This window comes from Sciurus carolinensis, chromosome 8 (genome assembly GCF_902686445.1).
Source record: "Sciurus carolinensis chromosome 8, mSciCar1.2, whole genome shotgun sequence".
NCBI lineage: Eukaryota > Metazoa > Chordata > Mammalia > Rodentia > Sciuridae > Sciurus > Sciurus carolinensis.
The window spans coordinates 125,048,268-125,069,256 of NC_062220.1; the positions used below are offsets into that span (position 1 = coordinate 125,048,268).

The 20,989-nt window shown below is 37.2% G+C and overlaps 2 protein-coding genes and 1 pseudogene across 2 annotated transcripts; all 3 read right to left on the minus strand.

Moving 5' to 3' along the window:
* Positions 1-6,752: 6,752 nt before the first annotated feature.
* LOC124991902 (olfactory receptor 2L13-like) lies at positions 6,753-7,691 on the minus strand. Its single transcript, XM_047562781.1, has one exon. The coding sequence runs from the start codon at positions 7,689-7,691 to the stop codon at positions 6,753-6,755; it is 939 nt and encodes a 312-aa protein (XP_047418737.1).
* Positions 7,692-16,168: 8,477 nt separating this feature from the next.
* LOC124991656 (sideroflexin-1-like) lies at positions 16,169-17,061 on the minus strand. Its single transcript, XM_047562390.1, is given in 2 exon segments — positions 16,169-16,386; positions 16,389-17,061. Coding segments are annotated over 2 exon segments (888 nt in total). The 5' UTR covers positions 17,059-17,061.
* A 2,651-nt stretch (positions 17,062-19,712) lies between these two features.
* On the minus strand, positions 19,713-20,639 carry LOC124991506 (olfactory receptor 2L13-like; annotated as a pseudogene).
* Positions 20,640-20,989: the final 350 nt, after the last annotated feature.

Sequence of the window (20,989 nt, forward strand, 5' to 3'; positions counted from 1 at the left end):
TTCTCAATATAAAGAAACAAGTAAAGTGTGATAAAATATTACTTCATCATTTTTAACACACCCCTCTCACCACTACATAGGTTGAGATTAAACTAAAAAAATGATTAATTTAGTACTAAAAATATGATTAATCAAAAGAACCTACCAGATATTTATAGAATATTTCATCCATTGACAACTGAATTCCTACTTCTCGGCAGTACATGGAACATTCTCTAAAATAAATCATATTTTAGGGCACAAAACAAATCTTAGCAAATGCAATAAAAACAAGATAATGCCTTGCAACCTATCAGATCAAAATGAATGCAATTTAAAAATGACAGGAATGAAAGCAAACAATTCTAATGCCTAAAAATTGAATAATACACTTTAGCTTAAGGAATGGGTCACAGAAGAAATCAGGGTAAAAATAATACAATTAGAAAAAAATAAGAATAGAGATACAGCATATCAAAATCTCTGAGACAGTATGGAGGCACTTATAAGAGAAAAGTTTATAGTACTGAGTTCCTACATTTAAAAAAATAGAAAGATACCAAGTAAATAATATAACATTACACCTCAGGGATCTAGGAAAAGAAGAACAAAGTAACACCAAAATCAGTTGAAGACAGGAAATATTTAAAATAATAGCCCAAATCAATTAAATTGTGACTAATAAAACAAATGCAAAGGATAAATGAGACAAAGAGTTGGTTCAAAATTGATAAACAATATTGATAAATGTTTAGTCAAACAAACCCCAAAGAAAGGAAGAGAAGAACCAAATTAACAATATTGGAGATAAAAAAAAGATAAATATCATGACAGATACTATGGAAAGTCAGACTATTTTGAGAAACTATTTGGAGTTTTATACTCCAATAAGCTAGAAAATCTCAAAGATACTGACAGATTCCTAGAGATATATGACCTACCTAAATTAAACCATGAGAATGTGGAAAACTTAAAAAGACCAATATAAAGAAATAAATTAGAAGCAGTTATTAAAATATTTCTAACAAAAACCCAGAACCAGATACATTCTTAGCTAACTTTTACTAGGCCTTTAACGAAAATCCTCCTCAAATTATTCCATGAATTCGAAAGGGAGCAAAGAGCAAAATTCATCCTACAAAGTCAGTGTTACCTTAATATGAAAATGAACAAAGTCACACAAAGGAAAGAAAAATTCAGGCAAACATCCTTGATGAATACAGATGTAAAACTTCTTAATGTAATATTGACAAACTGCATTCAAAAACACTATAAAATAGTGTATCATGAAAAATTGTATTTCATTCAAAGGATGCAAGTACAGTTTACAATACACAAATCAAAAATGTAACTTGCCACATGAATAAAGTTAAGGATAAGAATCACAGGACTATCCCAATAGATGCAGAGAGAGCCTATGAAAATGTCTAGCACTCATTCATGTTAAAAACACTGGAGAATCTAGGAATACAAGGAACTTACTTCAACATTGTAAAAGTTATCTATGGCAAAACAGATATCATATTAAATAGAGAAAACAGAAAGCAATTCCTCTAAAATGAGGAACAATGCAAGAGTGTCCACTCTCACCACTCCTCTTCAACAGAATCCTTGAAACTCTAGCCAGATCATGTAAGAGAAGGAACTTAAAGAGAAATAGGAAAAAAAGAAGTTAAATTAACTGTTTGCAACAACATTTTGCAACATTTAGAATATGAAAAAAAATCCATCAGAAGATTGCTAGAGTTGATAATCAATTTTGATAAAGTAGCAGGATACAAGACTAACAAGCGTAAGTCAATCATTTTCCTTCACTCCATTAATTACTACTGAAAAATGAAATTGGTAAAACTATCCCATTCACAATAATCTCCAAAATAATTGAAAGTTAATCTGATGAAGAAAGTGAAATACCTCTACAGTGAAAAACCATAGGCCACTAAATAAAGAAATTGAAGACCTTAGCATATGAAAAGACTTTTCATGCTTTTGAATAGACATAATTAATATTGTCATATGAGGGCTAGGAAAGTGGTTCAGTGGTAGAGTGCTTGCCTAGTATGTGTAAGGCACTGGATTCGATTCTCTGCACCACATATAAATAAATGACTAAAATAAATAAGTTCTATTGACATCTAAAAAATTTTTCAAAAAGTTGTTAATATGGCCATACTACCAAACATGTTATACATATTCAATGCAATCCCCATAAAAATACCATTAATATTATTCACAGACTAATAAGAGTTCTAAAATTCATCTGGAAGAGTAAGAGACCCATAACAGACAAAGCAGTCCTGAGCAAGAAGAGCTATATTGGAGACATCAAAATAGCAGATCTCAAAATATACTACAGAGCTTTACCAACAAAACCAGCATTGAAACAGACATGAAGACCAATTGAATAGAATAGTGTCATAGAGACAAACCCACAAACATATAGTTATCTGATATTCAACACAGGTGTCAAAAACATACATTAGTGGAAATATAATCTTTTTAAAAAGTTTTTTAAAAAACAGGATATCCATATGTAGAAGAATAAAATTTGAACCCTATATCTCACCCTGTACAAAACTCAACTCATAGTGGACTAAAGACTAAGAAATTAGACAAGAAACCCTGATAATGCTAGAAAATGTTACAGGCTCACCTCTCCAATATACTACCACAGGCATTAACTTCCTTAACAAAACTTGTAAGCATAAGAAATAAAACCAAGAGTAAATAAGTGAGATGACATCGAATTATAAACCTTGTGAACAGCAAAGGAAACATGAAGAGGTAGCCTGCAGAATAGGAGATCCTAGCTATGTGCACTTCAGAAAGAGGTTTAATATCTAGAAAACTTAAAAAATTAGCAAACTTAACACCAAACACCAACAATAACAAAAATTAGCCTAATTAATAAATAGGAAAAAGAACTAAACAGACACTCATCAAAAGAAGAAACAAATGGCCAATAAGAATATAAAAAATGTTCAAAATCTTTATCAGGGAAATACAAGTCAAAACCACCTTGAGATTTTATCTTACTCTAGCCAGAATGGCAAGTATCAAGAATATGAATCATAACAATAAATGTTGGTGAGGGTGTGAAGGAAAAGGTACACTCATACATTTTTGGTGGGACTTCAAACTAGTGTAACAATTCTGTAAAGCAGTGTAGGAATTCTCCAAAAAACTAGGAAAGGAACCACCATATCACTCTGCTTTCCCAGTCCTCAGTATCCAAAAGATCTAAATCAGCATATTATAGGGATTTAGCCACATCAATGATTAAAGCAGCACAATTTACAAGAGCCAGATTATGGAACCAACCTAAATTCCAATCAATAGATTAATGGAAAATGAAAATGTGGCATATGTACACAATGAAATATTACTCAACCATATCCACAAGGCACTAATTGAAAAAAAAAACTTTAAACACAAGAAACATGCATACGGTCAAGGAAAGGGAATGAGAGAAGGAGGGGAAAGGAAATGAGAAGTACCAGGACTAATTTGTAGCCTATTACAGTTCATGCTTCTATAATTACATCAAAATAAGGTCTAATATTATGTAGAAATAAAAGAACTGTTGAAAATTAAATTTTAAAAAATGTTCTTTTAATGATATTGGGGATAAGACAGAGTACTGGGTTAAAGAATTTAAAAATAGCAATGAAATAAAAATGAAGCAGCTGTCTCCATGTTAGAAAGAACTATTTTATATACTATATACCAAAGTACTTATTGAATAAATAATTTTTAAAATTTTTTTTATTGTAAACAAATGGGATACATGTTGTTTCTCTGCTTGTACGTGGCATAAAGGCATACCATTTGTGTAATCAAAAATTTACATAGGGTAATGTTGTTTGATTCATTCTGTTACTTTTTTTCCTTCCCCCACCCCTCATACCCCTCTTTTCTCTCTATACAGTCCTTCCTTCCTCCATTCTTGCCCCCCTCCCTAACCCTAAATCTAACCCTAACACTAATCCCTCCAACCCCCCATTAAGTGTCATCATCCACTTATCAGCGAGATCATTCGTCCTTAACTTTTTTGAGATTGACTTATCTCAGTTAGCATGATATTCTCCAATTTCATCCATTTGCCTGCAAATGCCATAATTTTATCATTCTTTATGGCTGAGTAATATTCCATTGTATATATATATATATATACCACAGTTTCTTTATCCATTCATCAATTGAAGGGCATCCAGGTTGGTTCCACAATCTGGCTATTGTGAATTGAGTAGCTATGAACATTGATGTGGCTGTATCTCTGTAGTATGCTGATTTTAAGTCCTTTGGGTATAGGCCAAGGAGTGGGATAGCTGGGTCAAATGGTGGTTCCATTCCAAGTTTTCTAAGGAATCTCCACACTGCTTTCCAGAGTGGCTGCACTAATTTGCACACCCACCAGCAATGTATGAGAGTACGTTTCTCCCCACATCCTCTCCAACACCTGTTGTTGCTTGTATTTTTGATAATCACCATTCTAATTGGAGTGAGATGGAATCTTAGGGTGGTTTTGATTTGCATTTCTCTTATTACTAGAGATGTGGAGCATTTTTTCGTATGTTTGTTGATTGCTTGTAGATCATCTTCTGTGAAGTGTCTGTTCATTTCCTTAGCCCATTTGTTGATTGGGTTATTTGTATTCTTGGTGTAGAGTTTTATGAGTTCTTTATAGATTCTGGAAATTAGTGCTCTATCTGAAGTATGATTGGCAAAGATATTCTCGCACTCTGTAGGCTCCTTCTTCGCATTGCTGATAGTTTCCTTTGCTGAGAGAAAGCTTTTTAGTTTGAATCTATTCCAGTTACTGATTCTTGCTTTTATTTCTTGTGATATGGGAGTCCTGTTGAGGAAGTCTGGTCCTAAGCTGATTGTTGAAGATTTGGACCTACTTTTTCTTCTATAAGATGCAGGGTCTCTGGTCTGATTCCAAGGTCCTAATCCATTTTGAGTTTAGTTTTGTGCATGGTGAGAGGTATGGGTTTAGTTTCATTCTGTTGCATAAGGATTTCCAGTTTTCCCAGCTCCATTTGTTGAAGAGGCTATCTTTTCTCCATTGCATATTTTTGACCCCTTTGTCTAGTATGAGAAAATTGTATTTATTTGGGTTTGTGTCCGTGTCCTCTATTCTGTACCATTGATCTACCTGTCTATTTTGGTACCAATACCATGCTGTTTTTGTTACTATTGCTTTGTAGTATAGTTGAAGTTCTGGTATTGTGATACCCCAGCTTCATTATTCCTGCGAAGGATTGCTTCAGCTATTCTGGGTTTCTTATTCTTCCAGATGAATTTCATGATTGCTTGCTCTATTTCTATAAGGTACATCATTGGGATTTTATTTGGAATTGCATTGAATCTGTATAGCACTTTTGGTAGTATGGTCATTTTGACAATATTAATTCTGCCTATCCAAGAAAATGGGAGATCTTTCCATCTTCTAAGATTTTCTTTAATTTCTTTCTTTAGTTTTCTGTAGTTCTCATTGAAGAGATCTTTCACCTCTTTTGTTAGATCGATTCCCAAGTATTTTATTTTTTGCAAAGCTATTGTGAATGGGGTAGTTTTCCTAATTTTTCTTTCCAAAGTTTCATCACTTATGTATAAAAATGCATTAGATTATGAGCATTGATCTTTTATCCTGCTACTTTACTGAATTCACTTATGAGTTCTAAAAGTTTTCTGGTGCAATTTCCTGGTTCCTATAAGTATATAATCATATCATCAGCAAATAGGGATAGTTTGAGTTCTTCTTTTCCTATTTGTATCCCTTTAATTTCTTTGGTCTGTCTAATTGCTCTGGCTAGAGTTTCAAGGATGATATTGAGTAGAAGTGGTGAAAGAGGGCATCCCTGCCTTGTTCCAGTTTTTAGGGGGAATGTTTTCATTTTTTCACCATTTAGAATTATATTAGCCATGGGCTTATAATAGATGGCCTTTACAAAGTTAAGGAATGTTCCTACTATCCCTATTTTTCTTAGTGTTTTGAGCATGAAGGGGTGCTGTATTTTGTCAAATGCTTTTTATGCATCTATTGAAATAATCATGTGATTCTTGACTTGAATAAATAATTCTTTAAGAATACTTGTGGTTTCTAGGAGTCACTTGGCATTCAGTATCACTACAAGAATTAAAGTCAAAATTTAAAAGAAAATAGATGGTTGCTTATAAAAGTGAACAGTGCAATTCTTTGCACTTCCATGACCAAAAATTACAATCTGAAAGAGAAACTCCATCCTACCCTAAAGGAGAGTATTATAAGTCACTCAGTGTTGCTGTGCTTTTACAAACACATGCCCCATATTTCTCTGGGACACTTGAAAAGTGTAGGGTAGAAATTGTTACATGGTATAAGCTCAAAATTTATACAAGACTTTGTATTAGAAAGAAAAAACACTATGCAAAAATATTAATAATCTCATCTGAAATATTTCAAAATAAAACATGTCAATATCATTATAAATATTATCACATATTTTATAGTAATACATATATAACTTAATGTATAAAAGATGAAATAATATATGATTAATGTCAACATTGCTAATATTGACATTAATTATAATATTTCTTAATATAACTATATTTAATAATCATAGTTCTGTATAATAACCAACATATAATTTAAATTAATTTTGCTTTTAAATGTGTCATTAGAAAATTTAATTTCCATAGGTGGCTTGCATTATACTTCTATTAGTCTGCACTATTCAGGAATCTGCATGGAATGAAGTCATACAAAGGAGCAGGGACAGCCATGCTCATTTCTTCCTGGAGGAGAACATTCCACACACTCTTCTCATGGCCCCTAGGATCTCCTTGTTTCTCAGGCTGTAGATGATGGAATTGAGCATGGGAGTGAGGATGGTGTAGAAGACAGCCAGGTTCTGATCCTCTCCTGGTGAGTGAAGACTCCTGGACCAGATATAAGTATAGACGAAAGGTGCATAGTAAAATATCACCACAGTTATATGTGTGGAGCACATGGTGAAGGCTTTTCTTCTTCCCTCTTTTGAGTGTATATTGAAGACAGCAAGAAGGACCCGTCCATATGAGGCAGTGATGCCAAGGAAAGGGACAAGGAGAAACAGACTTGTGCTCACAAATACCATGTACTCATAGACCCAGGTGTCCACACAGGCCAGAGGCAACATGACTGGGATGTCACAGTAGAAGTGATTGATGGCCCTGGACCTGCAATAAGGAAGATGAAGAGCATACATGGTATGGGCCAGGGAGTTGATGGAGCCCAGTATCCAGGTTCCTATGATCAACTTCAAACAAATCCTTTTACTCATGCGAATGGGATAGTGGAGTGGGTGGCAGATGGCCACAAAGCGGTCATAGGCCATAGAGGCTAGGATTAAACCTTCAGAACCGGCCATGGTCACAAAGAAGAAGCTTTGTATGCCACAGCCCAGGAAGGAGATGCTCTTCTGGTCAGATAGGAAGTTGTATGCCATCTTGGGGACAGTGGTGGAGATGAACATCAGGTCCATGAGGGAGAGCTGGCTGAGGAGAAAGTACATGGGGGTGTGGAGCCGGGGCTCCATGAAGATGAGGGCAGTCATTCCTGAGTTCCCCAAACAGGCAAAAACAAATACAGAAATGATCAGAAGCAAGGGAATTAGACCTTTCTGATTTGGGGGAAACAACCCCACTAAAATAAAGTCATTTGAAGTTTGGTTCCATTTCTCCATGAAAACCTTCTGCCTTAATTTCCTTCAAAGAAAGCAAAAACTAAGCAATAAATATGAAGTAAAGTAGAAAAGGAAAATAAAAATAAATTGATTTTATAGTCTGTTAATAAATTCTTTTTCCTTCAATACCATAGCCTTTATTAAATTTATTTTAAAATCTGAATTTAATGTTTCTGCCCTGGTTCTCTTTGGTAACCATCTCAACAAGTCATAGACAGATGTAAGGTCTTAATAAATAAACTCTATTACCACATGTGTCAAACAGAATGAGGTAGATCCTTCCTTCCTGCTGAAACCTGGAAGGAGTATTCCTCAGGACTATGCACCAGTCTCAGCACCTGAGGAAGTCAGAGTCCTGCTTCCCCCCTCCTCAATTCAGCACTCCTGTTTACCACAGACATGAGATGTGTGGCTCAGAAGGTCCTTGTGTGCTTGAATCTGCATCCTCAGTCACCTTGCCTGGCCCACAGCTTCAGTTTCAGCTCTTCCCTCTGCATGGACATTACTACACCTGAGTAACCAACGTGTTCTCCCAGGAACTGTGTTGCTCACCTTCTCAGCAGAATCTTCTCTGCTGCTCATGAACTTGTGTCACTGTCCAAAAGTATTGTTTTAAAACTGTGAAGGTATGGTGTATCCTATATAATCTAAATAACACTTCTCTATATGAACTGTGACACATTCTGGAATTTTAACAAGTTCACATTAACTTTAAACTTATTTTTTATATTTTATAATTTGTTATGGCATGGCCTATTCTATATGCAAATAAATGTATCCTTAGGACTAGAAAACCTAGTCTCCAAAATCTTCTTAGGAATGATGAGCAATTTTTCATATATTGCTGATCATCAGTATATCTTCTTCTGAGATGTGTCTGCCCAGTTCCTTAACCCATTTATTGATTGGGTTCTTTGTATTTTTGGTATAAAGTATTTTAAGTTCTTTATAAACTTTGGAGATTAGAGATCTGTCTGACGTGTGTGTGGAAAAGATTTTCTCCCACTCTGAAGGCTCTCTTTCACATTGCTGATAGTTTCCTTTGCTGATAAAAAGCATTTTACTTTGAATCTATTCCATTTGTTGATTCATGATTTTATTTCTTGTGCCTTGGGGGTCTTGTTAAGGAAGTCTGGTCCTAAGTCAATGTGATGAAGATTTGGGCCTACTTTTTCTTCTATTTGGTGAAGAATCTGTGGTCTAATTCCTAAATCATTGATCCATTTTGAGTTGATTTTTGTACAGGGTGAGAGATAGGGGTTTAATTTTATTTTACTGCATATGGATTTCCAGTTTTGCCAGCACCATTTTTGGAAGAGGCTATCTTTTCTCCATTGTAAGTTTTTGGCACCTTTGTCTAGTATAAGATAACTGTACTTATGTGGGTGTGTCTCTGTGTCTTCTATCCTGTACCTGTCTATTTTGGTGCCAATTTCATGTTGCTTTTCTTACTATTGCTCTAGAGTAGAGTTTAAGGTCTGGTATTATGATAACTCCTGCATCACTCTTCCTTCCCAGGATTGCTTTGGCTATTCTGGGTCTTTTGTTCTTCCACATAAATTTCATGATTGCTTTCTCTATTTATATGAGAAATATCATTGTGATTTTAGTTGGAATTGCATTAAATCTGTATAGCACCTTTGGAAATATGGTCATTTTGATAATGTTAATGCTGCCTCTCCAAGAACATGGGTGATCTTTCCATCTTCTAAGGTCTTCTTCAGTTTAATTCTTTAATGTTCTGTAGTTTTCATTGTAGAAATCTTTCACCTCTTTGGTTAGATTGATTCCCAAGTATTTTTTTGTTGAGGCTATTGTGAACGGTGTTACTTTCCTCATTTCCCTTTTAGATGTTTCATTGCTTATGAATAAAAATGCTTTAGATTTATGAATGTTGATTTTATATCCTGCTAGTTTTCTGAAATCATTTATGAGGTCTAGAAGATTTCTGGTGGAGTTTTCTAAATAAGCTGACACAAATCAGTTTAGTACAATCATATTATTTTACCTTACATCATCTGAAATTCTAAGACTGTGTTTTGAGAGAAGCATTTTTAATTACAACATACCATGACTATAGTGCATTGAATTCTGAAAGTGTTTAAGATCCAAGCTGTATTCCCACTCTGCCATGCTAAGCAACTAGGTCCTGCCACTGAGCAGCAGACCTGGATCTCACCAAATTCCCCTGATGTTGGAAACCAAAGGCACCAGGAGAGAATTCTCAGAACACACTACTCCCACGTCTAGTATTCTCTTATGCTAAACTCACAGAGCTCTTCAACATGGAAAGTACTTTCTTACGTCATTGCTTTCCTCAGTCCTCTCCCTTTGCTTTTGCCTTGTTCAAGTGAAACAGTCAAACATGAAACACTGACTTCATCAAATGTGGACAATAGGCAGGAAGGATGAATCTGTTTCTGGTGTGCAGAACCTTCCTCCTTCAAGCCTTATATGTCCTCCTTCCTCTAATTGATCCCCAATGTCCAAGCAGACATTGGGAAGAGAAAACTTAGTCATTTCACCTGATTTTGCTGGCTTCAAGGTGAACTCGGTTGATGTTTGGAACAAATCAGTCAACCCACTCAGTATTGCTACTCTAGCCTGCTGTACAGAATTCATCTCAAGAGGGATGAGTTCGGTTATTCCAGAACATGATGGAGAGCTATAGGGGGTGTTAGGTAACATCTACTGAAATCCTCCCGTTTTTAAGTTAGATTCTCAAGATCAACAAGATGCAATGTTCAGTTGGGTAAATAGCATGTTAGAAGCAGGAGCATACAGCTTAGTCAGTTTCTAAAGCAAATTATGGGTAATTGTGACTAAATTAAATTATGCCATGACAAATACTTTCCTATATGAGGAAATATATAAATTGATTTGTGAAAATGTTAATTAAGTCAGCAATTCTCCTAAAGTGAAAATGTGACTTCAAGGTTTTGTGATAAAATGAGTGACTCCACCACTGACTAGGGGGTTCAACTTGGAAAATCCATTTAGACATTATTCTTTTGTCAATTTCTTTTGTTGTTTTTATGAGAGGTTGAACCCAGGGGCACCTAAACACTAAGATACATCCCCAGTCATTTTTCTATGTTTTATTTGAAATAGGATCTCATTCAATTGCTCAGGGCCTTTCTAAAATGCTGAGGCTGCATTTGAATGTGTGATCCTGCTTCCTCAGCCTCCTAAATTGCTGGAATTACAGGCATGCACCACCATCCCTGAATGTTGTCAAATCTTTAAACAAGACTAATAGTAGGAACATTGTGGGAACTGAGTGCAAGTGTGAATGTGGATGTGTTCAAAGTATCTTTTGCAAGGGTTGCACTGGTAGACATGAGGATCTCTTACTATCCTAGCAAAGCAGAGATTTGTACATCAGGGAAGGGTACATTTCACATTATCTATGGTACTTAAGTGTAACCTGGATCTTATAATGTATGAAGAAAATATTCACCATTTGACTTTCTGAGTTTGTCTTTTTCACATAGCACAATGTTTTCTTGAAGACATTGACACATTTCTAGAGACATATCATCCACCCATACTAAATCAGAAGGACATATACAATTTATACAGATCAATTTCAAGCAATGAAATAGATGATGCCATCAAAAGTCTACCAACAACAACAAAATCTCAGAGGAGATAGACTCTCAACCAAGTTCAAAAATACCTTCAAAGAAGAACTAATACCAATACTCCTCAAAGTATTCCATGAGATAGAAAAGGAGGGAACTCTACCAAACTCAATCTTTGGAGCTAGTATCAGCCTGATACCTAAAGCAGACAAAGACAAATCAAGAAAAGCAAACTTCAGACCAGTATCCCTGATAAATATCAATCCAAAAATTCTTAACAAAATCCTGGTAAATGACATAGAGAATATATTTAAAAAATAGTGCATCATGATCAAGTCGGGTTCATCACAGGGATACAAAGTTGTTTCAATATTTGGAATTCAATAAAAATAATTCATAACATCAATAGATATAAAATTAAGAATCATATAATCATTTCAATAGATTCAGTAAAAGTATCTGATAAAATACAAACCCCTTTTTTGCTCAAAACACTAGAAAAAATAGGGATGGTAGTAACATACTTCAACATTGTAAAAGCTATCTATGCTAAGTCCAAGACCAATATCACTTTAAATGGAAAAAAACTGAAATCATTCCCTCTAAGAACTGGAACAAAACAGGGATGCCCTTTTACACTACTTCTATTCAACATTTTCTTGAAAATCTAGCCAGAGCAATTAAACAGTCAAAAGAAATTAAAGGGATACAAATGCGAAAAGAAGAAATCAAACTATCAATGTTTGCTGATGACATGATTCTATATTTAGAGGATCCAAAAATTTCACCAGAAAATTTCTAAAATTAATAAATTAATTCAGCAAAGTAACAGGATAAAAAGTCAATACTCATCAATCTAATGCATTTCTATTCATAATTGGTGAATCCTCTGAAAGAGAATTTAGGAAGAGTACTCCAATCACAATAGCCTCAAAAAAGAAAATAAAATACTTGGGGATCAATCTTACAAAAGAGCTGAAAGACAGCTACAATGAGACCTACAGAACAGTAAAGAAAGAAATTTGAAAAACAAACTTATAAGATGGAAAGATCTCCCATGTTCTTGGATAGGCAGAATTAATGTTGTCAAAATGGTCATTCTACCAAAAGCACTATACAGAACCAATGGAATTCCAATTAAAATTCCAATGATGGAGAAATAGAGAAGAGTCATGAAATTTATTTGGAAAAATAAGAAACCCAGAATAGTCAAATCAATCCTGAGCAGGAAGAGTGACACAGGAGGTGTCACAATACCAGACCAAAAACTATACTACAGAGCAATAGTAAAAAAAAAATAATGGCATAATATGGACACCGAAATAGGCAGGTAGACCAATGGTACCAAATAGAAGACACAGAAAAATCCATATAAATACAGTTACTTCATACTACACTAAGGTGCCAAAAACACAGTAGAAAATTTAGACTCTTCAACAAATGGAGCAGGGAAGACTGGAAATCCATATGCAGCAAAATTAAATGAAACCCCTATCTCTCACCCTGCACAAAACTCAACTTAAATGGATCAAAGACCTAGAAATTAAGCCAGAGATACTGCACAAAATAGAAGAAGTAGGCCCAATTCTTCATCATGTCAGCTTAGAACCAGACTTCCTTAAAAAGACTCCAAAAACCCAACAAATAAAAACAAGAATCAGTAAATGGGATGGATTAAAACTAAAAAACAAAGGAAACAATAAGAGAAAGGCTACAGAGTGAATGAAACTTTGTTCTTTTCTAAAATTTTAATCTTAATCATGTTTACTGTCCAAATAGCAAGGATTATACATTCTTTTTTTTTCAAAATTAGGAGTCCTTTTATTCTTTTTTCTTTTTAATTTTCTATTGTACAACTTCTTTTTGTATACTGAATGGCGCCAGCAACAAGGAATACTTACCTTATTCTACATCTTCTTTTTAATAGAACTTTTTTATTGGTTCTTTTTAGTTACATATGACAACAGAATCTATTTTGATATAATTACAAAGGCATGTAATCTGCATCTTAAAGAAGTTTTTAATATTATATCAACTTATATGACACAATCACATGTTAAATTCTCAAGTGAAGCTTAATTTTTATTTTTACCAATTTCAGGTTAAATTCAAGTAATGCCTGGACATGAGATCAGCAGCCCACGGGACAAAATTTGTTCCCAGAACCAACATCTTTCCAACAGAAGGCAATAACTTCATAAATCTACTTTTTTCTTTATATTTGACTTCTTGTTCTCCTGTCATACAATGCAGAAGTTTAGACATGAAGGGGACACAAAAAGTTCATGAGTGAGAAAATGAAAGGATTTGCAGAGGTGAAATGATGAGATTATGTGAGGTTTAACCTGATTGCTGAGTCAATCCACTGACATGAATTAACTGACTGGTGGCCTTAGGCAGGTAGTGTATAGCTGGAGGAAGTATGTCATGGGGTGTGACTTTGGAGTTTGTATTTTGTCTGTGGTGAGACAGGCTTTCTCTGCTTTCTGATGATCATAACCTGAGTTGTTTACCTGCACCATGCTCTTCTGTCCTGATGTTCTGCTTCACATGGGCACAGAATTTTGGAGTTGTATATGGACTGAGATCTCAGAGACTGTGAGCCCCATATAACATTTTCCTCCTCTTAGTTGTTCTTATGAGATCTTTTGTTCACAGTGATGGAAAGTTGACTAAGTCACATGCATCTCCTCTACCTGAATTCCCAGTCCACATACCATCCCCTGACTCAGCACTTAGCACTGAACTGGGCACTGACCCACTTCATGGTGCTCACCCTCCTCCCAGCTCTCAAGGACTGTGTCCTCCTGATGAATCAGAGGTGGATGGATTCCACGCCTCTCACTCTCAATAGTAGTGTTCCCTCAGATGCTTTAGGCTCTGTTCCCAAGGAGAATATCTCAGGAAAATACTTTCAATAAAACATTTCTAGTTCATTTGTGCAACATTTTCATGTTGTTTTTATGCAATTGCACACATATTTAATTTCTGAGAATTTTTTCACAGGTTGAAATTTATTATTAATTTGTCATTGACATTTCTAGGAATGCCCATCAGCATCCATTAGTTCTATGTTATTTCCCTAGATTTTCTACTTTTTCTAAATGTCAGTTCTCTCATGTTATTACTTCTATTTTCATTTCTTTCTGAGAGATTTTACCCAGTTTTTCCTTTAAAACTTTTATTTCATATTTTTATCAATCATTATATTTCACTTTCCAACTTTCTTTTGTTATTCTCTTCCTTTCATAAATCTAATGATATGTGCTTTATAAATTTAATACCATCTTGTTCTTCTCTTACATTGTGAACTTTTATTTAAAATGTTCATTTTCTACATTTTTCCAATGATTTTCAACTCAGTGTTGAGTATGTGTATGTTTAAGGGCAAGTTTGTGTGTTTGTGTGTGTTTATTTATTTATTTTTATTTATTTTTATTTTTTAAAATAAAATAAAATAAAAAACTGTCTCAGAAGGTGCAGGCTCGCCAGAGCCTGGGCTAGCTGGGTGGTGTGACAGGGAGGAGCCAGCAGTGCTTTCGAGCACCTCACCGAACTCTGCTGGGACTCTCAGGCTTTTTGCTGAGTTTAAGAGAGAAGGATTGATGGCTGCAAAATCTGTCCAAGACCAGAACACCATGGGGAAGCCACTCTGCTGTGACAGCAGATATAGCAGAGATTCCCGTGGCACCGGGAGGCTCAGAGCTTCAGATCTCCTAACCCTTTCAGAGAAAAGAGACATGGACACAAGGCACCACAGCTTTGCTCTATCAGGAAATTCAGTCTGGACACACTTCAGAGAAAAGGATCTATCAAAGTAAATAGTTTCTGAATGTTTTTATGCTTACAAATCTCTGAATTACAATGACATCCACGTACACTCAATGAAACAAGTGCCTTGTTGAACAGCTACAGACCGGAGGTCCTCTGTTATGTTAAGTACTCTACATGAAATCACCACCATGGTGTCAACAGCGTCCTGTGGTCCAGCCTTCACACAGGATGGAATGTAATGCACCACATCTAGCTGATTCACATGCGTGTCTACTCTGTATCCTTCTGAGAGCCACCCCGCTCTACAAGGGTGGCAGGGGGAGCCACACAGGGAGGGGGACTGTCACTTCTAGAAAATCCAGCCCACCAGATTCATGCCTGTCACGTAGCCCTGGCACAGATTACACTTCCAAACGGTGGCATTTGTTATATTTAAGCTACTTGATTACTGGATGGAAGTCATCAAATATAAAGCCAACAACTGCAAAGTAATATAAACATGTTTATAAGAATAAAAGTCAATCAAGAAAATGCACCCACGATATGAATGTGCCCAACCGTCAGCCGCGGGGTGAGATGCCTGGCCCGTTGCTGTGCTTCTGGAGGTCTGTGAAGGCACCTTACCTACAATTCCAGAGTCTGCACCACCACATCAGGCCTGCCCACTGCCCGCACAGGAAGCAGGGCCCCTTAGTACTGGGAGCGAATGCCCGCGCTCCCAGCTCGTGGCTGAGATCGCCTTGTCGGAAGCACAGGTGGACTGGGACTGGACTGGTCATCTGCAAGTATTCACCAAGTCCGTCCTGAGCTCCTACTCAATGCCCGCAGAACCTTTCTGAAACCCTTGGCACAGGCTGGGGCATTGTGTTTGAAAAGCAGTCTCTGAAATCTATGGGAAGGGTGTTCTCTAAGTCAGACATGATTCTAACATGAGGGACCAATGGGTGTCAGGCCCTGGCCCGGGCAAGGGGCAGCGTTGTCACAGCAGCTTTATTCTAAAAAGCTAACATGGAGCTTGGAGAAGCCAGGAGAAGACAGGCTGACCAGGGCCTTCCTCACCGACAGGGCTACGGCGGGCTTGCAGCTGGCAGGATCAGCTAGCGAGGTTTCTGTCCCAATTCACAGCCCCTTATTGAAGTACACACGCCGCAGTTCAGGATGGCTCTCTTGGATCCTGGCTTGCGGTTCGGCCTCCAAGCTTGTCACAGACATGAAACTTTTCAGAGGAAACAGGGCACAGCCCAGGGGCTTGGCGAACACCAAGCAGAAGCCCACGAGACTGACTTGGATGGGCGCGCTCAGCCACGGGAACCTCTTAAAGGAAGGCCTTCTTCTCCAGTGTTCATGATGAATGGAGGGATGGCCAAGCGGGTCCCACTGTCGTCGGTGACCGGAATGCCAGCTTTGAGCTCCCTTTGCCGCATCAGCGGAATGTTAATGCAATTGGCAGCGGCGACCGCCGCGAAGGGCACAAAGCGTCCAATGAGCGGAGACACTTGCTTGGTGAGCGCGTTCAGCCCCAGCGCGGTGGCCACAGCACCAGTTGTCGCAGAAAGGTAAGCTGTTCCCAGTTCGTTCACAGTGAAAGGAGCATCTCTGCTTCTGTTGGTGTAGTTGACGATGGCGTTGAAGGACTGGTTAATCCACTGCCAGAACAGCACGGCTGGTGTGATCCTGTAGAAGGTCATCATGCAGCCGGTGATGGTCATGTTCATGGGCACCTGGGCTGACATCCGCCCGATCAGGACCATCTTCTCGCCGGTGTCCGGGTGGAAGGCAGACTCGTACACGTACTTGGCTCTCCACAGCTCCTTCTCTGTAAGACCCGGAGGGACAACTCCTTGTCTGTAGTCATGTACTATTTTCTTTGCGTTCTCAAGTTGCTCATTTGTTAACAGAATGTTCCTGGGATCCGTCACAGTGAAGAATTGATTGACTAGTCTGATAAAAGTGCTCTGATCCCATGGAGGTTCCTGGATGTTGATGTTCAGTGGCAATTCCCCAGACATCGTCCGGAGCTGAGACTCGCCGCCGCCGCAGCCACCGCCGCAGCCGCCGCCACCGGAATCGTCACGGGCCCGGCGCCTCGCAGCGCGTCCTCCGCGTGCATTCCTGGCGCCTGTTTGTGTGTTTTTGTGTGTGTGTGGGCGTGCCCAGGCCCAATATGTGGATCTGACTGTTTTATGATGTTAGTTTCCACAAAAGTCTGGTGACCTTTGGCTCTAAAATAATATACAAGTCTAAAACCTGCGGTTATTTTGAGAAATTGTCCAATGTACAACTTTCAACACAAGAATGTAGAAAAAAGCAACTTGTTCAAGTTTTAGCCACATGCTATATACTTTATTACCCTTTACCTCAGACAATCTTGAATATTGGACAGAGTGATGCCTCTTAGGAGAGAATAACCCAATTTCCCCCACTTCTCAGTGTCCCTAATTTCATTTCCATTTGGCAGCATTTTAGTCATTTTTCACCCAGTTATTAATTTCTTGTCATTATTTTTCTCTTCCTCTCATTTACTTAGTAGGATTTGAATTAGAGAAAGGTAAGTGAGTATTTTCTTCCTGTTTTGAAGAATGAGTATCTTTCTCAGGACCAGTGATCTTCACAGTATGACATTGGGGAATGAAGTAACTAAATTTCCTGCTGTAAGAGTCATCAATGTTACTACTCATATTTTCTTTTTTAATTGTAAATATTTTATCAATTACTAAATACTGAGTACCTATCACATTATAGGGGACACAGAGATGAATGCAAATTTCCCATAAATTGGAGACCAATTTGTTATTTGGGTCTTAAACAAAGCCCTTTCATCACCTTGCACAACTCTAAAGAATTGCATAGTCTTACTTTTTTGTCCTAAATATTTAAAAGTAACTTATGCTCCTATATCACTATAATTACTACCCATATATTCTACAGGATTTTCTAGTTACATCCCAACTGACAATTAGGATCTGATTTTATCAGCCAGGATTCTTCATTGAAAGGAAAAGAAAAAAATAAATAATACCCCTTGAGACAGAAAAGAAACATATTGAAAGTTATCTGGTGGTCCATAAAATCTTCAGAAACACTGAGTAATCAGGCTGCATATTTCCACATCAAGAGCAATTCTGAGAACATGTATGAGACAGAATGGTTAAATGGGAGAAATATGGCATTAACCCATTTCAGAACTATAAGATCAAGGAACCTCAAGACAGCCCATAAGCCCAGGTTTGGGGAAATGGAACAGGTCATGGGATGAAGAGTTCCATCCAGGAATAAGCTGGACATGTTGCAGATGGCTTGTTGCACTGACCAAGCAGACAGATTAGAAAGGATGAGTCACAGTGATACCTGAATGCACAGGGCTACTTGTGAGGCTGGGGAGAGCAAAACCACACACCTTAGAGATACATACTACATTGACTGCCCTGATTGTAGGAAAGAATACCCCAAAGAGGTGTTCTGATTAACCACTGATGATAAGAGCCAAGGGGAATCTCTCAGTGAAGTCAAGGACCAGGTACCATGATTGTCAAGAATTTGAAAACAGCAATGAAAGAAAAATGTAGCATCTGTCCTAATGGCAGAAGGAGCTTCTTTACATATCACATGGAAGGAGAATAATTAGAGATGTGGATAACTGTGGTTTATACAAGTCACTTGAATTAAATATCTCTAAAAGAATCAAAACTAGAAATTAAAAGAATATAAAAGGCACTTAGATGTCCTGAAGTTTTGTAGACACTGGCTTGATGTGGCTAAGGGACAATACAATTCTGTATGGAGCAAACTGTTTTTGGCTACATCTATAAACTTAACACAAGTTCTTGACAATGGAGTATGAAAGCAAAGCATACAAGCACAGTAATAATTTCATGTCCAATATGGAGAAAAGATAATGTTAATATCATTTACAAATAATATTAAATGCTTCAGTCATCTTTCTTTTCACTGTGAACAAAAGTTGTGACAAAGAAGAATGAGGACAAAAAGTTTATTTGGGTCTCACAGATTCAGAGGTCTCATTCCATAGATAGCAGATTCCATTGCTCTGGGCCAAGTGAGGCATAATATCATGACAGAAGTGCATGGAGGAGGAAAGAAGTTCAGGAAATGGCTCCAGGAAGCAGAGAGAACTCATCTCAAAAGGGAAAAATATGTATACAAAAAACATGTCCCCCGTGATCTACCTTTTTCATTCACCCCCTACTTGGCTACAGTAACTACCCAATTAATCCATATCAGTGAATTTAGACATCAATTAAGTTATACTTCTCATAGTGCAATCATTACACCTCTGGACATTTTTATATTTTCTCACACATGAGTTTTTAGGGGACACCTCATATCTAAACCAAGATAATATATTGATATTAATAGAAGAAAAAGTGTAATATATTATATATAATATAAAATAATAAAAGATTAATATGAACATTGTTTATGTTAACATTTATGGAAGTATTCTGTATGAATTATTATATAAATAATTAAGATAACTGTGCATAATAATCAATGCATTATTTAATTAATTTTACTTTATGTCATTAGAAAACTTTAATTACATAGATGACTAGCATTATACAAGTATTGGTTATTTCTGCTCTGGAATGTTTTAATCAGCATGGAAAGAAGAAATTCAGAGGAACAGAGACAGCCATGCTCATTACTTCCTGTGGGAGAACATCCCACACACTCTTCTCGTGGCCTCCAGAACTTCCTTGTTCTTCAGGCTGTAGACAATGGGATTGAACATGGGGGTGAGGATGGTATAAAAGACAGCCATGTTCTTATCCTCTGCAAGTGAGCAGAGACTCTTTGGCTGGAAATAAGTGTAGGCAAATGGAGCATGGCAAAATATCACAACATTTAAATGTGTGGAGCACATGGTGAAGGACTTTCTTCTCTCTTTTGAGCATGTTTGGAAGACAGCAAAAAGGATGTGTCTGAAGGAGGCAGTGATGCCAAGGAAAGGCAGGAGGAGAAACAGAACTGAACTAAAAATAACTATGTACTCATAGACCCAAGTGTCCGTGCAGACCAGAGGCACCATGAGTGTAATATCACAGAAGTGATTGATGGCCCTAGACTTGCAATAAGGAAGATGTAGTGTACAGGCAGTGTTTGATGTAGAGTTGATGGAGCCCAGTGTCCAGGACCCCAGGATCTTCTTCACACACATCCTTATACTCATGTGGATGGGATATTGGAGGGGCTGGCAAATGACCACAAAGTGGTCATAGGCCATGGAGGCCAAGATTAAAGCTTCTAAGCTTTCCATGGTCATGAAGAACAATTGCACATCACAGGCCATGAAGGAGATGCTCTTCTGGCCAGAGAGGAAGTTGATCACCATCTTGGGTACAGTGGAAGAGATGTATATCACATCTATGAGGGAGGGCTGGCAGAGGAGAAAGTACAAGGGGGTGCAGAGCCAGGGGTCCAAGAAGATGAGGGCAGTCATTGCTGAGTTCCCCACCAAGGCAAGAACAAATACAAAGATAATCAATAACAAGAGAAGTAGGCCAGTTTAATTCTGGGGAAACAACCCCAACAAAATAAAATCATTTGAATTTTGGCTCCATTTCTCCATGAAAATGCACTGCTTTCATTTCCTTGAAAGAAAAACAAAAATAAAAACTAATGCAAAACATTAATTAAAACAGAAAAATAGATAAAAGGAATTGATATTATTAGTGTTTTAAGGAATGCATTATTTTTTCTTCAACACTGTAGCCTTTGTTTGATTGTTTTAATTACTGAATTGAATGTTCCTGCCCCAGTTCTCTCTCTGCTAATCATCTCAGCAAGTCAGATGTAAGGTCTTAATATATAATCTCTAGTACCACATATATCAAACCCTATGAGGTAACTAGAACCTTCCTTCCTGATTTCTCCTGGCAGGACCATTCCTCAAAATTATGACCCAGTCTCAGCACCTGA